The sequence below is a fragment of the Cucumis melo genome, chromosome 1, assembly GCF_025177605.1.
Source record: "Cucumis melo cultivar AY chromosome 1, USDA_Cmelo_AY_1.0, whole genome shotgun sequence".
Lineage (NCBI taxonomy): Eukaryota > Viridiplantae > Streptophyta > Magnoliopsida > Cucurbitales > Cucurbitaceae > Cucumis > Cucumis melo.
The window spans coordinates 19,255,521-19,274,588 of record NC_066857.1 but is presented as its reverse complement, the minus strand read 5'-3'; the positions used below and the strand labels follow the sequence as shown (position 1 = coordinate 19,274,588).

At 40.1% G+C, this 19,068-nt stretch overlaps 1 protein-coding gene across 1 annotated transcript; it reads left to right on the top strand.

Moving 5' to 3' along the window:
- Window positions 1-16,636: 16,636 nt before the first annotated feature.
- Window positions 16,637-18,716, top strand: LOC103489601 (polyol transporter 5-like). Its single transcript, XM_017044842.2, has 3 exons — window positions 16,637-16,810; window positions 16,900-17,246; window positions 17,333-18,716. The coding sequence occupies exons 1-3, from the start codon at window positions 16,672-16,674 to the stop codon at window positions 18,356-18,358; spliced, it is 1,512 nt and encodes a 503-aa protein (XP_016900331.1). The 5' UTR covers window positions 16,637-16,671; the 3' UTR covers window positions 18,359-18,716.
- The last annotated feature ends 352 nt before the right edge of the window (window positions 18,717-19,068 follow it).

The window sequence follows — 19,068 nt, the reverse complement described above, 5'->3', positions numbered from 1 at the left end:
GATATCTCCTATAATGCTACTAGTTGGATGATTTTTCTTGATGCGAGCTGAGGGCACAAAACTTTATTCTTCAGTAGATTTGGTTTCAACATAGTTAATATCTGAAATTATGGGAGAAGCTTTTGGTTTATTTTCAGTAGGACATTTTGAGTAAAAAATATTATAGTTCTGTTTTGGCAAGGGCACTCCATGAATAGCTTCTACATTAATCATCTTGCATATTTTTTATATGCTTATATGCCCAAGACGTTTATGCCATAACATAGTTTCATTAGATTTTGACCGATTGCACTTGAGGTTGTTATCCGAATGATAATAATTATCAGAAAGTCGCGTTCCAGTCAATACTGTATTCTTGTCAGAATCTAATACTTCACATTTGTCTTTTGAAAACTGTACTCTGAACCTCTTATCATAAGGTTAACTAATACTAATAAGATTTGTGGATAATTCCTCTAAGTAGTCTAACATCATGGAGATTTAGAGTACCAAGCCAATCAATATAACTCTTACTGATAAATTTTCCTTGAATAACATCGCCAAAAGTAACTTCTCCAGTTTTACTTTCCTTTAAATCTGTGGAAAAGAGAGAGTTTCCTATTATGTGCCTTGAGCATCCACTAATCAAAGTACCAATCTTCAGAGTTGGTGGTACAGATAGAGGTGGAAACCACATTACCAGCAAGTTGTTTGCTTGACTCTTTCACTCTCCATATCTGTTTGATGGGAGTGCTTAAAGATGAATCACTTCTTCTATACTAATTGTTTTCGATCTTGCTAAACGCATGTAACTTGTAACAGTATCGTCTAATATGCCCAGGTTTATTACAAAAGTGACAGACCCATTTAATTGTTGCCTTAGTCCTCTTCTTAGCACGAGTAGCCTTAGGTTATACGTTTTTAGGAATATGATCTTGATCAGTGTCTTGTGCAGTTTGAATAAAAACAGTGGATTTTCCCTTAGTTGAAGAACTATTTTTAGAAAAACCTATACCCTTTTTGTCATTCTTTATTTTTTTCCTACTCAGAATGTCATTAAGACTATCATTTCTTGAGGACAAAAGCATCATTGATTTTTTTAATGCTTCATAGTCGCTTTAAACATTTTCCAGTTCCAGTTTTAGAGTAGCAATAGTCGACATCAATCTATAATTATCTTCACATAAGTTTAAAATATGATCATGTTAAAGTTTCAACACTTCTTAATCTTCCTTCCATAAAAATATAATTCTCCAAATTTGAAGAGGAAACCATAGCTACTTTTTCAAGAGAAATAGGTAACACTTCGCTATCCAATTCACACTTTTCTGCAGAAATAGAGGACAGTTTACTATCTGTCATTATTATTTTTTCTTCTTGCTCACAGCTGATTAGAGCTCTTCCAAAATCTTTATAGTCATTATCAGTAGATGTCTTTTTATCATATAAAGTAATAACAAGCCCTTTTTTCTTTCTTTTTAGATAAGTAGCACACTCTGCTTGATAGTGCTTGAAGCCTTCACATTCATGACATCTGACACTATTACCAATCTGACTAGTACTTCAATCACTACCCTTCCATCGGAACACATCAAATAAGCTTGATGATCACGTGCCAAAAGTTTTGGAATTTGAAGATATATTAATCAGTTTGAACACATTCTGATCTACACCATTAAAGTTTCCAATAGACACGCTTCATTTTCTTCTTTAGACCAAGTTATCTCTGATTTAAAAGTAACTTTCCCAACAGTATCCTGAGTGGAAGGATGTTCCCACTAATAATCACAGCTTTCTAACACTTATTGTCAATAGATGTTATGAATGCAATCATCCAAGCTTTCCAGTAGCCATAGTTCGCTCCAATCAGAATAGGTAGTCTTGTTGTTGAGGATCCTTCACGAAGAGACTCCATGGAGTGTAGAAAACTTTGCTCTTATACCAAATGATAAAATAAGGAGAGCTTAAACAACAGTAAATATGAATGTATACCTTCAGTTAATCAACAGTAGGAACAACTATACGTGCAGATAAGTAGAGACAGTAAGAATATATACATTGATAACCCAGTTCGATGACACTGCATCTATGTATGGAGGGGTCTTTGACCCACGAGAGAGTTTATTACTTTGAAATATAAATCATAAGTGCAATCTTATGATGTTAAGTATAGAGTTTCTGAATTCAAAACTTCACTCTATACTTTCAATAATATAATCTTACTGAAATAAAATCTATCACTATCATGATTTAAAGATGGTCAAGATAGAATCGCCCCCTTAATCTTTTATCTCATCAATCAACTGATTAAGGAGTTGTTGGTGCCCCTTAATTGTATATCTCATCAAGCATCTTGATTAAGATATAAAACTTCTCTATCACAATGAAGTTCTTTGATTTTCGTACTGATGATTACATCAAATGTTCTTCATAGAACATCACAAATATATATCAAGCAAGAATCATATACTTACTGGTTGATGGTACTTGCTTGCTTGATAAGTATTTTGTTAACAATACTTCCCTTTATATATTGGTTCTCTCTTTTTCCGTATCTCTTTCATCAATTAAAGCTATATAATATTTTATATTAAATATCTTTTAATAAAATACTCGCTTCAACTACCGAAGCATTCTTGAATAATAATCTTCTAAACAAATAAACCGAAGACAGGTCCGCAGCAAATCTAACAAGATCTACATCACGAAAATGCCCAATTTGCAAAAATCTCATTAGCAAGTCTATTGACTAATTTATTAAAAGAAGTCCTGTGCAAAATTTTTCATTATTAGAGTTTTAATTTGGTACCTAGAAGTGAGATTCTTCTCTCCGTTAAATTATACCTACACTGTCGTCTATCAATATATACCTACACTGTCGTCTATCAATATATACCTACTAGATATAAATTAATTACACATGCTATTTCTGTTCGATAATCATTCTTAAACTTATAAAATATAAATTGTTTTCTCTTATTTTTAATATGATTGAGTTCTTATGTACACCTGGAGAATGTGCAAAACTATTGTATATGAAAACTACCCTTTTAACATTAATATTTGTAAATTGTTTAGCTATTTAGTTGACTACTCACTAATTCTGTATATATTAAAATAAAACTTGTGATATGCATGGAATATTAAATTTATCAGCTAACGTGGTTTTAATAATATTTTTTATACCCAATAGATCTAATATAATGTATATTTTAAAGTGTTTTAATTCTCTAGATTAAATTCATCGACTTTCAAATTAGCTAGATTGAAACATCAAATTAAAATGATTTTTTATGTATGTATATATGAAATTTAAATGTGTGGTTTCTTCGCTTATATCTTTATTTTAGTCAAATTACAACTAAATTGAGTTAAAATTTGATAAATGTTTCAATTTTTGTATTTTTTAGAGTTATTAAGTTGCTAACCTATAAATATCAACTTGGTTCTTCATTTATAGCATCTCATCCGTATAGAAGAGTTCTCTCATTTCTTTGGTTCTTTCTTTAATTAAATTTTGTTCATGTCTTGAGTTGAGAACAAGTATTCAAGAGTTATATTAGATTCAAGTAGTTTGAACGAGGTTGAAGTTCTATTAGAGTTAATCAATGTATCTTGTTGAGATGAACATTGTAGTCTACTTGCAAGTTCGTACAGAGTGACTAATTCTCTTCAAGACAATGCTTTTGAATCTACAAAGGTTTTGATGTTTTTTCAAGTCTTTAATTACTTTCATATATAAGCCTGACCATAAGATCATATGGCTCATTGTGGAGTCTGTAATCAATTTATGTGTGTATTTAATTTATACACATATTCAATTTTTCAACAGCGTAGTCTAACCGATAGTAATAGATTGGTGTTAACTTGTGATATCAGATTATGAAAAGTAGATCTTATTCTTATATCATAATCAATTGATAAGATGGTATTCATCCATGTAACTTGAAGGAAATATTGATCCTATCCGCCAAACACTTGGAGGTTGTTTGGGAAGTTGAAGTAGTGCTATTATAGTCTGTAATGTTAAAATAATCCATATTTGTGTTGTGCATATATTATTTTAGTCTAGGTTATAAATAGTTTGTGTTTGTGGTGCATCTTATTTTAATTTTGGAATTACAAATGAGGAAGCCAGGGAAATGATTACAAAATAATAAACAATTTAAACAATGAGAGTTTCAAGAAGCTTGCCATAAGAAGAGATAGGGGAAGGTAAGACGGAGAAGGAGGCTAAGATCAAGTTGAACCTACTAAAAACTACAAAAAGGAAGAATATTACTGTCTAAATAGTTTTATGGTAGCTAATTGTGGATTATAATAATTGAAAACATCAAGATTATATAGAATACCACTCTTCCCAAGGTAAGTTTAGGGCTAAATGTCCTCTTAGAGTCTATCACTTTTATATGTATAAGTCAACACAAGAGCTAAATATGAATAAAAGATTAAGATAATGAGAGAATAGAAGTTAATATATTATTGAAAGAGTGATCACGATAGAAGTAAAATTAAAGAAAATTTAAAATATAAAAGAAACAACCTACTATGTTTACACTATGTTTATAATATTGATTATATTTGCAAATATTTTACGAAATTTGATCATTTTCTATTCACACATTTTCTTTTAAGGTTGCACCGCCTCGTTAGTGTTCCCATAAAGAGAGTAGTTGGTTGAGAGTAGCTAAAAAGTGTAGGTTTGAGAAAGATTTAAGGTTATGGTAATTAATGTTGTGGCTTTTGGACGTAGGTACTTACATAGATTAGTCAAAATTATTTAATAGGAAAACTATAATAAGGAAATAAGGGTTTCTTTTTTTAAAAAAAATATAACACTTTAAAATATTTATATTCTATAGAACAATTTTGAAAACGAAACAAAACTCACAAGCACACAATGAAAAATACAAAAAATATCTCAATCAACATTATGATTAATTGGCCACACGCACGCATGAGTAATATTCTTTTAAACGATCATATATTGTAGTATAAACGAACGATCTACGATCGTTTATGTTACGATACACGATCGTGTAGTTCTTTTTAACGATAGGAAAAAGGGCTTTAATTTTAAACTGTAACGCCCTGAATTTTCGAGGTAAATTTTTTATCATTTTATGTAATCTTTCGGAAATTTAAAATTTTGTAAAATGATAAAATAATAATATAATATTAATTATATTATTATTATTAAGTATTATTATCATTATAATTTAATATTAATACTTTTATTATTATTTAATATTAATATTAATATTATCATTTAATATTATTATAATTATTTAATATTAATATTTTATTATAAATTATTATTATTTTTATTTAATATATATATAATAATATTTTTTTTATTTTTTAAAAACCCTAAAGAATCGCGCGCCCCCCCCCCCTCTCTTTCGAATTCTTCTTCTTCTTCATCGTCTTCCGCTTGCGAACGCCGCCGCCGTCTCTCCAGCTTTTTCTCTTCCGCTCGCGTTCCGTCGTCGTCCCATCTCTGTCTCCGTCCGCTGTCACCGTCCTCTGTCCCCATCTCCATCTCCGTCGGTGTTCTTAGCTCCACCGTTCGTTCGCCGCATCCACCATCCGCACGTTGCGCCGTCTGCCGTCCATCTGCAGCCGACGACTCTCTCTCTCTTCGTCTCTGCCACCGCCGGCGGCTTCTCCCTTCTCATCTCGTGTTCCCGACGCAAACAGAACACCGAGGGTAGCGCCGTCGTTGCCGGAAGGAGGAAGGAGTAAACCGAGCCGCGAAATGAAGCCGACCCGAGCCACGAATCCGAACCGAACCGAGCCGCGAGTCGAGCCGCAAACCGAGTTGAGCCGAGCCGCGAGCCGAGCCGCAAGCCGAGTTGAGCCGAGCCGTGAGCCGAGCCGCAAGCCGAGTTGAGCCAAGCCGCGAGCCGAGCCGCAAGCCGAGTTGAGCCGAGCCGCAAGCCGAGTTGAGCCGAGCCGTGAGCCGAGCCGCAATCCGAGTTGAGCCGAGCCGTAAGCCGAGCCGTGGACTGATCCATGTCGAGCCGAGCCACGAGCTGGCCAACCCAAGCCGCGAGCCGAGCCGAGCCGAGCCGAACACCTCCAAGCCGAGCCGAGCTCCCTGTTCACCGAGTCACCTAAGCCTTCCTTCCTCCACTTCGGGTCACGGTGAGTCTTCGGTAAGGATTATTTTGATGAATTTTCTAATGTTGCTACATCCGATTCGAATTTGAATATTGGAATAAGATTTGGTCCTACCTTTCATCCCTTGAAGGTATTAAGGAGTTGACGTTTAAGTTCTCGGGTTCTGCGGCAGGCTTGTTTTGAGATAGCTTTCCTTTCCTTGGGTAAGTCAACGGATGTTGCTTAGGACCATTTAAAATGACTCCTACTAGTATCATCGATTAAAACCTTCGTGTTTTCGTTTAGGTGGATCCGTTGAGCGTGGACTCGATCGAGGGGCATAACCGAGAATCAGGTAAGGGTTTTCCTACTACTGGACCTCGGATCGAGGCTGGAAACGTAGTAATCCACAGGGGATTACACGTTAATAACTGTACTGAATAAATGCATGTGTGTTTGACTTTAAGTATCGTTGCTATGTTCTTGTCTGATGTAAAGGTAACGCGACCGTTAGTTGTAGCTTGGGTGCCATCAGGTGTAAGGAATAGCGTACGGATAGGCATCGATGCCGGATGATCGGTATATTGTAGTTATATTAATGGGCTACGTTGTAGAATGGAATTGTATGTCGATGGACCTTAAAGTTTTACGGTTAGGTACGTGGTAGCCTTCGGTCGAGACATTGATCATGGAGTTTGGTCGGTGAAGGACGGTGAGTCCGATTTTCATTGATTAGTTGACTGGGTCTAGGGGTTATCACAATGGTGTGCGAATTTGAAATGCGTATAGCATCTGAGGATGTAGTTGTTTAAACCTATACTTTCTGACAGGCAAAGCCTATGGCGGAATTGTAATACGAATGTTGTTGGGGTATGACTGTTGTAGACGGTTTAGTATGAACTGAGGGGTAACGGTTAGCTTCATCTATGCGGTAGTGTATCTTACGGAAATTTGCATCCTTCGGGAGCACTAGACTGATATGTGCATCCTTCGGGAGCACTAGACTGATATGTGTATCCTTCGGGAGCACTAGACTGATGTGTGCATCCTTCGAGAGCACTAGACTGATATGTGCATCCCTCGGGATCACTAGACTGATAGGTGTATCCTTCGGGATCACGAGACTGATATGTGCGTTCTACGAAACCACTAGACTGTTATGTAGGGTACCCCTGAATAGGAAGTTAACTGTTGTTCCCTATCGGGCCCAGTAGTGGGTCCCTTACTGGGTATATTTATACTCACTCCTTTTCTCTTCTTTAACTTTTCAGGTAAGGGTACAGCGAGGGGCAGACCGACGAGAGGCAGGAAGGATGCGTGAAGGCCATATAGACGTGTCTGGTTTTCTTATTGCTTCCGCTGATGTATTTTGTTAGAATATTTGGTTTTGTGATTTTGAGTTGATGACCTGAGTTTTTATTTGAAACTTTTGTGAGTGTGATTTAAAATAAGGCCCAAAACTGTTTTTGTAATATTTCCAACGTTTTAAGGAATCGTAACCGGTCCGTTATGAATTTTGTGTTGTGTGGTCGAGTCTTAGTACTGAGTAGTGACCTCAGCTTAGTCCGGAAAGTTGGGTGGTTACATAAACGATCATGTTGACCATCCTAAACGATCGTGTTGACTATGGTAAACAATTGTTTAAATCATATTCACATGATCATGTAGCTCTTTTTAAACGATGGGAAAAGGGCTTCAAATTTAAACGATCATGTTGACCATGTTAAACGATCACGTTGACTATGGTAAGTGATCGTTTAGATCATATTAACACGATCATGTAGTTATTTTTAAGTGATCGGAAAAGGATTTCAATTTAAACAATCATGTTGGCTATAGTAAAGGATCGTGTTGACAATGATAAACGATTGTTTAGATCATGTCAAAATGATATTTAAACGATCTTGATATTCTCGAAAATATGAGGAAGATGAGGTAGCTTCCAAGTATCTTGATGAAAACGGTGAAGATGAAATAGGAGATTTAAACAAAAGAATAAATCATTTAAAAATAGAAGAAAGACAATGTGGAAGAGAAAATGAAGAAATCAATCTTAAAGAAAAAGAAAAAAAATGCCACAATATTCAAGAGCAAATTTGGAAATTATAAAAATATTATAGTGACTTGATGGGCTTTTGCTTTCTGTTACAAGGGCGGTGAATATTTTTATGTTTTGTTACGTTTATAAAAATCAACCCGAAACTATTTTTGTAATATTTCCAACGTTTTAAGGAATCGTAACCGGTCCGTTATGAATTTTGTGTTGTGTGGTCGAGTCTTAGTACTGAGTAGTGACCTCAGCTTAGTCCGGAAATTGGGTCGTTACAGTTGGTATCAGAGCCTAAGTTTTAGGTTCTGTAGACTGACTTATGATGTGAGTCTGTATTTTGTGTCCTTATGGCTAAAACGATCCTTGCCACTCGTCAGGTACGCTCTCATGAAATTATATGTATAACTCTATATGCATGACCTGACCTAAATTAAACTGTGAAGTAAATTATCACTTATGACTAAAGGGATCATTGGTGGTTGTTAGGGGAAATGCCGCCAAGGAGGGGTGCACGTAGGGGTGGTCGAGGAGGCCGAGGGAGGGGAGCAGAACGTGTTCAACCTGAGGTGCAGCCTGTAGCCCAAGCCACTGACCCGGCTGCGCCAGTTACTCATGCGGACCTAGCTGCCATGGAGCAGAGGTTTAGGGAGTTGATTATGTAGATGCTGGAGCAGCAGCAGCCTACCCCGCCAGCTCCAGCACCAGCTCCTGCTCCAGCTCCGGCTCCAGTACCAGTTGCGCCTCAGGTTGTGCCGGATCAGTTGTCAGTAGAGGCCAAGCACCTGAGGGATTTCAGGAAGTATAATCCCACGACATTCGATGGGTCTTTGGAGGACCCCACCAGGGCTCAGCTGTGGTTATCATCTTTGGAGACCATATTCCGATACATGAAGTGCCCTGAGGATCAGAAAGTTTAGTGTGCTGTTTTCATGTTGACAGACAGAGGTACTGCATGGTGGGAGACTACAGAGAGAATGCTAGGTGGTGATGTGAGTCAGATCACGTGGCAACAGTTCAAGGAGAGTTTCTATGTGAAATTCTTCTCTGCTAGTTTGAGAGATGCCAAGCGGCAGGAGTTCCTGAACTTAGAGCAGGGTGACATGACAGTGGAGCAGTATGATGCGGAGTTTGACATGTTATCCCGCTTCGCTCCCGAGATGATAGCGACCGAGGCGGCCAGAGCTGATAAGTTTGTTAGAGGCCTCCGACTGGACATTCAGGGTTTGGTTCGAGCTTTCCGACCCGCTACTCATGCCGATGCATTGCGCCTGGCAGTGGATCTCAGTTTACAGGAGAGGACTAACTCGTCTAAGGCCGCTGGTAGAGGTTTAACCTCGGGACAGAAGAGGAAGGCTGAGCAGCAGCCTGTTTCAGTGCCACAGCGGAACTTCAGATCAGGTGGTGAGTTTCGCCGCTTCCAGCAGAAACCTTTTGAGGCGGGGGAAGCTACCAAAGGGAAGCCGTTGTGTACCACTTGTGGAAAGCACCATCTGGGCCGTTGTTTATTCGAGACCAGGACTTGTTTTAAGTGTAGGTAAGAGGGTCATACAGCTGACAGATGCCCGTTGAGACTTACAGGGAATGCACAGAATTAGGGAGCAGGTGCTCCACATCAGGGTAAGGTCTTTGCTACCAACAAGACTGAGGCTGAGAGGGCAGGCACGGTGGTGACAGGTACGCTTCCAGTATTGGGGCATTACGCCTTAGTTTTGTTTGATTCGGGTTCGTCACATTCTTTTATCTCTTCCGCATTTGTGTTGCATGCCCGCTTAGAGGTAGAGCCCTTACACCATGTTCTATCAGTATCTACTCCTTCCGGGGAGTGTATGTTGTCGAAGGAAAAGGTGAAAGCATGCCAGATTGAGATAGCAGGCCATGTGATTGAAGTAACGCTGTTAGTCCTGGACATGCTCGACTTTGATGTAATCCTGGGTATGGATTGGTTGGCCGCTAACCACGCCAGCATAGATTGTTCCCGTAAGGAGGTAGCGTTTAACCCTCCCTCGATGGCCAGTTTTAAATTTAAGGGAGGAGGGTCAAGGTCGTTGCTTCATGTAATCTCAGCCATCAGGGCCAGTAAACTGCTCAGTCAGGGTACTTGGGGTATCTTAGCAAGCGTGGTGGATACTAGAGAGGTCGATGTATCCCTGTCATCAGAACCGGTGGTGAGGGACTATCCGGATGTCTTTCCTGAAGAACTTCCAGGGTTACCTCCTCACAGAAAGGTTGAGTTTGCCATAGAGTTGGAGCCGGGCACGGTTCCTATATCCAGAGCCCCTTACAGAATGGACCCCGCAGAGCTGAAAGAACTGAAGGTGCAGTTACAAGAATTGCTTGATAAGGGATTCATTCGACCGAGCGTGTCACCTTGGGGTGCGCCAGTTTTATTTGTTAAGAAGAAGGATGGATCGATGCGTCTATGCATTGACTATAGGGAGTTGAACAAGGTAACCGTTAAGAACAGATATCCCTTGCCCAGGATCGACGATCTATTTGACCAGTTACAGGGAGCCACAGTGTTCTCTAAGATTGATCTTCGGTCGGGATATCATCAGCTGAGGATTAAGGATGGTGATGTACCGAAGACAGCATTTCGTTCCAGATATGGACACTACGAGTTTATTGTGATGTCTTTTGGTTTGACGAATGCTCCGGCAGTGTTTATGGACTTGATGAACAGAGTGTTTAGGGAGTTCCTAGATACTTTTGTGATCGTGTTTATTGATGATATCTTGATATACTCCAAGACGGAGGCCGAACATGAGGAGCATTTACGTATAGTTTTGCAAACACTTCGGGATAATAAGTTGTATGCAAAGTTCTCGAAATGCGAGTTTTGGCTGAAGCAGATGTCCTTTCTGGGCCACGTGGTTTCTAAGGCTGGAGTCTCTGTGGATCCAGCTAAGATAGAGGCAGTCACCGGTTGGACCCGACCTTCCACAGTCAGTGAGGTTCGTAGCTTTCTGGGTTTAGCAGGTTATTATCGACGGTTTGTGGAGAACTTTTCTCGTATAGCTACTCCTCTTACTCAGTTGACCAGGAAGGGAGCTCCTTTTGTTTAGAGCAAGGCATGTGAGGACAGTTTCAAGAACCTTAAACAGAAGCTAGTTACCGCACCGGTTCTTACTGTACCTGATGGTTCTGGCAGTTTTGTGATTTATAGTGATGCTTCCAAGAAGGATTTGGGTTGTGTTTTGATGCAACAAGGTAAGGTGGTCGCTTATGCTTCTCGTCAGTTGAAGAGTCATGAGCAAAACTACCCTACACATGATTTAGAGTTGGCAGCAGTGGTTTTTGCTTTGAAAATATGGAGGCAGTACTTATATGGTGAAAAGATACAGATCTTCACGGATCATAAGAGCTTGAAATACTTCTTTACTCAGAAGGAATTGAATATGAGACAGCGAAGATGGCTTGAGTTAGTGAAGGATTACGATTGTGAGATACTGTATCATCCAAGCAAGGCAAATGTGGTAGCTGATGCTCTTAGTAGAAAGGTATCACATTCAGCAGCACTTATTACCCGACAGGCCCCATTGCTTCGAGATCTTGAGCGGGCTGAGATTGCAGTGTCAGTGGGGGCAGTCACTATACAGTTAGCCCAGTTGACGGTACAACCGACTTTGAGGCAAAGGATCATTGATGCTCAGAGTAACGATCCTTATTTGGTTGAGAAACGTGGCCTAGCAGAGGCAGGGCAAGCGGTTGAGTTCTCCATATCCTCTGATGGTGGACTTTTGTTTGAGAGACGCCTCTGTGTGCCGTCAGATAGTGCGGTTAAGGCAGAATTATTATCTGAGGCTCACAGTTCCCAATTTTCCATGCACCCAGGTAGTACGAAGATGTATCAGGACCTGAAGCAGGTTTATTGGTGGCGTAACATGAAGAGGGAGGTAGCAGAATTTGTTAGTAGATGCTTGGTGTGTCAGCAGGTTAAGGCACCAAGGCAGAAACCAGCGGGTTTATTACAACCCTTGAGCATACCGGAATGGAAGTGGGAAAATGTGTCCATGGATTTCATTACAGGACTGCCGAGAACTCTGAGGGGTTTACAGTGATTTGGGTTGTGGTGGACAGACTTACCAAATCAACGCACTTCGTTCCGGGTAAATCCACCTATACTGCTAGTAAGTGGGCACAGTTGTACATGTCTGAGATAGTGAGATTACACGGAGTGCTAGTGTCGATTGTTTCTGATAGAGATGCCCGTTTCACTTCCAAATTCTGGAAGGGTTTGCAGACTGCTATGGGCACGAGGTTAGACTTTAGTACAGCTTTTCATCCACAGACTGACGGTCAGACTGAGCGTTTGAACCAAGTTTTAGAGGATATGTTGCGGGCGTGTGCATTGGAATTTCCAGGTAGCTGGGACTCCCACTTACATTTGATGGAATTTGCTTATAATAACAGTTATCAGGCTACTATTGGCATGACACCATTTGAGGCCTTGTACGGCAAATGTTGTAGATCCCCGGTTTGCTGGGGTGAGGTGGGTGAGCAGAGATTGATGGGTCCTGAGTTAGTTCAGCCTACTAACGAAGCGATACAGAAGATTAGATCACGCATGCATACCGCTCAGAGTAGGCAGAAGAGTTATGCAGATGTGAGGCGGAAGGATCTTGAGTTTGAGGTAGGGGACAAGGTGTTCTTAAAGGTAGCACCTATGAGAGGTGTCTTACGATTTGAAAGGAGGGGAAAGCTGAGTCCCCATTTTTTTGGGTCGTTTGAGATTCTGGAGTGGATTGGCCCTGTAGCTTATCGTTTGGCGTTGCCACTATCACTCTTGATAGTTCATGATGTGTTTCATGTTTCTATGTTGAGAAAGTACGTGCCAGATCCATCCCATGTAGTGGATTACGAGCCACTAGAGATTGACGAAAACTTGAGCTATACTGAACAACCCGTTGAGGTGCTGGCTAGAGAGGTGAAAATGTTGAGGAATAGAGAAATTCCTTTGGTTAAAGTCTTATGGCGGAATCACCGGGTGGAAGAGGCTACATGGGAGCGAGAAGATGACATGAGGTCCCGTTACCCCGAACTATTCGAGGAATAAAACTTTCGAGGACGAAAGTTCCCTAAGGAGGGAAGAATGTAACGCCCTGAATTTTCGAGGTAAATTTTTTATCATTTTATGTAATCTTTCGGAAATTTAAAATTTTGTAAAATGATAAAATAATAATATAATATTAATTATATTATTATTATTAGGTATTATTATCATTATAATTTAATATTAATACTTTTATTATTATTTAATATTAATATTAATATTATCATTTAATATTATTATAATTATTTAATATTAATATTTTATTATAAATTATTATTATTTTTATTTAATATATATATATATAATAATATTTTTTTATTTTTTAAAAACCCTAAAGAATCGCGCGCGCCCCCCCCGCTCTTTCGAATTCTTCTTCTTCTTCATCGTCTTCCGCTTGCGAACGCCGTCGCCATCTCTCCAGCTTTCTCTCTTCCGCTCGCGTTCCGTCGTCGTCCCATCTCTGTCTCCGTCTCCGTCACCGTCCTCTGTCCCCGTCTCCATCTCCGTCGGTGTTCTTAGCTCCACCGTTCGTCCGCCGCAGCCACCATCCGCACGTTGCGCCGTCTGCCGTCCATCTGCAGCCGACGTCTCCCTCTCTCTTCGTCTCTGCCACCGCTGGCGGCTTCTCCCTTCTCATCTCGTGTTCCCGACGCAGACAGAACACCGAGGGGAGCGCCGTCGTTGCCGGAAGGAGGAAGGAGTAAACCGAGCCGCGAAGTGAAGCCGACCCGAGCCACGAATCCGAACCGAACCGAGCCGCGAGTCAAGCAGCAAGCCGAGTTGAGCCGAGCCGCGAGCCGAGCCGCAATCCAAGTTGAGCCGAGCCGTAAGCCGAGCCATGGACTGATCCAAGCCGAGCCGAGCCGCGAGCTGGCCAACTCAAGCCGCGAGCCGAGCCGAACACCTCCAAGCGGAGCCGAGCTCCCTGTTCACCGAGCCACCTAAGCCTTTCTTCCTCCACTTCGGGTCACGGTGAGTCTTCGGTAAGGATTATTTTGATGAATTTCCTAATGTTGCTACATCCGATTCGAATTTGAATATTGGAATAAGATTTGGTCCTACCTTTCATCCCTTGAAGGTATTAAGGAGTTGACGTTTAAGTTCTCGGGTTCTGCGGCAGGCTTGTTTTGAGATAGCTTTCCTTTCCTTGGGTAAGTCAACGGATGTTGCTTAGGACCATTTAAAATGACTCCTACTAGTATCATCGATTAAAACCTTCGTGTTTTCGTTTATGTGGATCCGTTGAGCGTGGACTCGATCGAGGGGCATAACCGAGAATCAGGTAAGGGTTTTCCTACTACTGGACCTCGGATCAAGGCTGGAAACGTAGTAATCCACAGGGGATTACACGTTAATAACTGTACTGAATAAATGCATGTGTGTTTGACTTTAAGTATCGTTGCTATATTCTTGTCTGATGTAAAGGTAACGCGACCGTTAGTTGTAGCTTGGGTGCCATCGGGTGTAAGGAATAGCGTACGGATAGGCACCGATGTCGGATGTTCGGTATATTGTAGTTATATTAATGGGCTACGTTGTAGAATGGAATTGTATGTCGATGGACCTTAAAGTTTTACGATTAGGTACGTGGTAAGACTTCGGTCGGGACATTGATCATGGAGTTTGGTCGATGAAGGACGGTGAGTCCGATTTTGATTGATTAGTTGACTGGGTCTAAGGGTTATCACAATGGTGTGCGAATTGGAAATGCGTATAGCATCTGAGGATGTAGTTGTTTAAACCTATACTTTCTGACAGGCAAAGCCTATGGCAGAATTGTAATACGAATGTTGTTGGGGTATGACTGTTGTAGACGGTTTAGTATGAACTGAGGGGTAACGGTTAGCTTCATCTATGGGGTAGTGTACCTTACGGAAATGTGCATCCTTCGGGAGCACTAGACTGATATGTGCATCCTTCGGGAGCACTAGACTGATATGTGCATCCCTCGGGATCACTAGACTGATAGGTGTATCCTTCGGGATCACTAGACTGATAGGTGTATCCTTCGGGATCACGAGACTGATATGTGCGTTCTACGGGACCACTAGACTGTTATGTAGGGTACCCCTGAATAGGAAGTTAACTGTTGTTCCCTATCGGGCCCAGTAGTGGGTCCCTTACTGGGTATATTTATACTCACTCCTTTTCTCTTCTTTAACTTTTCAGGTAAGGGTACAGCGAGGGGCAGACCGACGAGAGGCAGGAAGGATGCGTGAAGGCCATATAGACGTGTCTGGTTTTCTTATTGCTTCCGCTGATGTATTTTGTTAGAATATTTGGTTTTGTGATTTTGAGTTGATGACCTGAGTTTTTATTTGAAACTTTTGTGACTGTGATTTAAAATAGGGCCCGAAACTGTTTTTGTAATATTTCCAACGTTTTAAGGAATCGTAACCGGTCCGTTATGAATTTTGTGTTGTGTGGTCGAGTCTTAGTACTGAGTAGTGACCTCAGCTTAGTCCGGAAAGTTCGGTCGTTACATAAACGATCATGTTGACGATGCTAAACGATCGTGTTGACTATGGTAAACAATCGTTTAAATCATATTCACATGATCATGTAGCTCTTTTTAAACGATGGGAAAAGGGCTTCAAATTTAAACGATCATGTTGACCATGTTAAACGATCACGTTGACTATGGTAAGTGATCGTTTAGATCATATTAACACGATCATGTAGTTATTTTTAAGTGATCGGAAAAGGATTTCAATTTAAACAATCATGTTGGCTATAGTAAAGGATCGTGTTGAAAATGATAAACGATTGTTTAGATCATGTCAAAATGATATTTAAACGATCTTGATATTCTCGAAAATATGAGGAAGATGAGGTAGCTTCCAAGTATCTTGACGAAAACGGTGAAGATGAAATAGGAGATTTAAACAAAAGAATAAATCATTTAAAAATAGAAGAAAGACAATGTGGAAGAGAAAATGAAGAAATCAATCTTAAAGAAAAAGAAAAAAAATGCCACAATATTCAAGAGCAAATTTGGAAATTATAAAAATATTATAGTGACTTGATGGACTTTTGCTTTCTGTTACAAGGGCGGTGAATATTTTTATGTTTTGTTACGTTTATAAAAATCAACCCGAAAGTAAAAAAGAAAATGTTAAGAATTAAATTGGAAAATGTTTGATCTAGGGTGGGCGCATTACATCTTTATCCCTCACTAAAAGGAAAAAGAGTATTGAATAAATGAAAACGAAAAGAATTTGTTAGACATCAAAATTATGAAACAAGCACGGATGCTACTCCAAGACAGCATATATTTTTCAAAACATAATGTCCCACCAAATCTCATTACCAAAAAAAAATAAACCAAATCTCATTACCAAAAATATAATCGGCAATGAAAAAAACAATGGGGCAATAAAATAAATAATAAATACACTATAAATCTCACCGTTGTTGTATTTCAATATCCAATCTTTCAATTTTCAAAAGAAAATTTCGTCAACCAATCTCCCTTTTCATCTCTCCCAAAATGGGTAGCCGGAAAGATGAGATCTCTCCAACTTCCGGCCTCCAAATTCCGTTAATTAATCCCCACAACCGCAAAACCAACCATTTTCCTTTTCTCTGTTCACTCATCGCTTCCATGGCTTCCATTTTGGCTGGTTACGGTCAGAAATTCTTACCTCCCATTTCTACAAATCTCTTCAATTCTGTTCTCATCTTCTTTGTTTCTCCACAATTTTGTTCTTCCAAACAGATATCGGTGTCATGAGTGGAGCTGCAATCTTCATCAAAGACGACTTCAAAATCTCCGATGTACAAGTCGAAGTTCTTGTCGGAATTATCAATCTCTATTCAATTCTCGCCGCCGCCGCTGCCGGCAGAACCTCCGATCGTATTGGCCGCCGTTACACAATTGTTCTCGCCGCTGGTTTCTTCGTTGTCGGCGCCATTCTCATGGGGTTCGCCCCAAATTATGCTTTCTTGATGTTTGGCCGATTCTTCGCCGGTGCCGGCATCGGATGTGCCCCGTTGGCTGCTTCTGTCTACACCGCCGAGATTTCTCCGGCATCCTCTCGCGGTAGCTTATCTACTCTTCAAGAGGTCAACCTTGAATTCTCTGTTTCTGGAGTTTCAATTTTTTTCCTCTGTTTTCACTGTTTGAACCCATTTTCGCTGATTTGTTATAGGTGTTAATTAATTTGGGTATTTTACTTGGATATGTTTCAAATTACGCATTCTCCAAGCTTCCCATTCATCTGGGGTGGCGATTTATGCTTGGAATTGGTTTGGTTCCGTCGTTGTTTTTGGCCGTCCTCGTGATTCTGGTGATGCCTGAATCGCCACGGTGGTTGATAATGCAAGGCCGTGTTGGTGAAGCGAAACAAGTCCTCATCAAAACCTCTGATTCCATCGAAGAATCTTTACACCGCCTCGCTGACATAAAAAGCGCCGTAGGAATTCCACCGACTTGTGAAAACGACATCGTTCATGTCCCAAAACTTAGCATTCACGGCAGTAGCATTTGGAAAGAGCTCTTCCTCCACCCCACGCCGGCCGTTCGTCACATCATAATCACCGTAGTGGGTCTCCATTTCTTCCTAGAATCCACCGGCACGGACGCCGTCCTTCTGTACAGCCCAAGAATCTTCGAAAAGGCCGGAATCACATCCCCCGACCAAAAACTTGTAGCAACGGTGGGAGTGGGCCTAACAAAGACTCTTTTCGTCTTGATGGCGACCGTGTTATTGGACCGAATCGGACGACGACCGTTAGTTCTAACGAGCATTGCAGGACAAACGATATCGTTAATGGTTTTAGGAACAGGGCTGACGATAATGGAGAAGTCGGAGGAGCGAATGAGGTGGGCAGTGGGGATGTGTATTGCCACGGTGTTATCGGACGTGGCGTTTTATTCAATTGGGATGGGGCCCATGGCGTTCGTCAGCTCAGAGTTTTTTTCGTTGAAACTACGGGCTCAAGGGATGAGCGTGGGGGTGATGGTGAATAGACTAGTAGGAGCAATAGTTACAATGACGTTTTTGTCACTGTCTAGTGCTATTACTATTGGTGGGGCTTTCTTCTTGTACGCGGGTACTGCGTTGCTTGCTTTGGTGTTTTTCTATGTTGTGTTGCCGGAGACATATGGGATGAATTTGGAAAATGTTGAGGGGGTTTTTGGTAATTTGACATGGAAATTCTCAGCTAACGAGTAGGATTATTATGATACTATCTATATAATGATGTGGTGGAAGTGAATGCAAAGTGATGACTATGATTGAAGATTAAAAAGTGTGGATATGTTGCTTTTGAAATATCTCTAAACATATACTGCACTGTTGATTGTTGGTTAGTCTATTTCAATTAGGTATCTTCTTTTTGCCGATGATTCATACCAAGACAAAATTGAGATCACTGGAAGTTGATTAGTTGGCGTGGACAAAATCAAACTTCTGCTATTGTTCGTAATGAATTTTTCAAGATACATATTTATAGTTGTATTCTGTCATGATTTTTTAAGGTTTAGTTTTTGTTGTGAGATTTTAGACAAATATGTAAGATCTTTTCTTAATATTTAACGTTACTAAAACTGGTTTGTCGTGAACTTTCTGATACCATCCAAACATGTGGGATGTATTGGAGGAGTCAAAACATAGTGGGATCTATGTTATTTAGATTTTATAAATTTTAATTAACAAATTTACCTTTAATATTTCATATCATTCTATTTACTGTTAAAAATTAGTTATTAACTTTTTAACTAATTTGTAATTAATTTAGCCGTATTTCCAAAAATATAACAAATGGTCAAAATATTTATAGCGCATCCAACGATTTTTAAAATGGATAAAGTCACGCGTCCACCATAGAAAATACTAAAAATGTCATGTCAACCACGCCGTCGACAATGTGCGCGTAATATATT

Excerpts from the sequence above, each read along its gene's own strand:
- LOC103489601 (XM_017044842.2), top strand. The coding sequence starts at position 16,672 with ATGGGTAGCCGGAAAGATGAGATCTCTCCAACTTCCGGCCTCCAAATT. Across the intron at positions 16,811-16,899 it reads TTCCATTTTGGCTGGTTACG|ATATCGGTGTCATGAGTGGA; the intron begins GTCAGAAATTCT and ends TCTTCCAAACAG. Across the intron at positions 17,247-17,332 it reads GCTTATCTACTCTTCAAGAG|GTGTTAATTAATTTGGGTAT; the intron begins GTCAACCTTGAA and ends GATTTGTTATAG.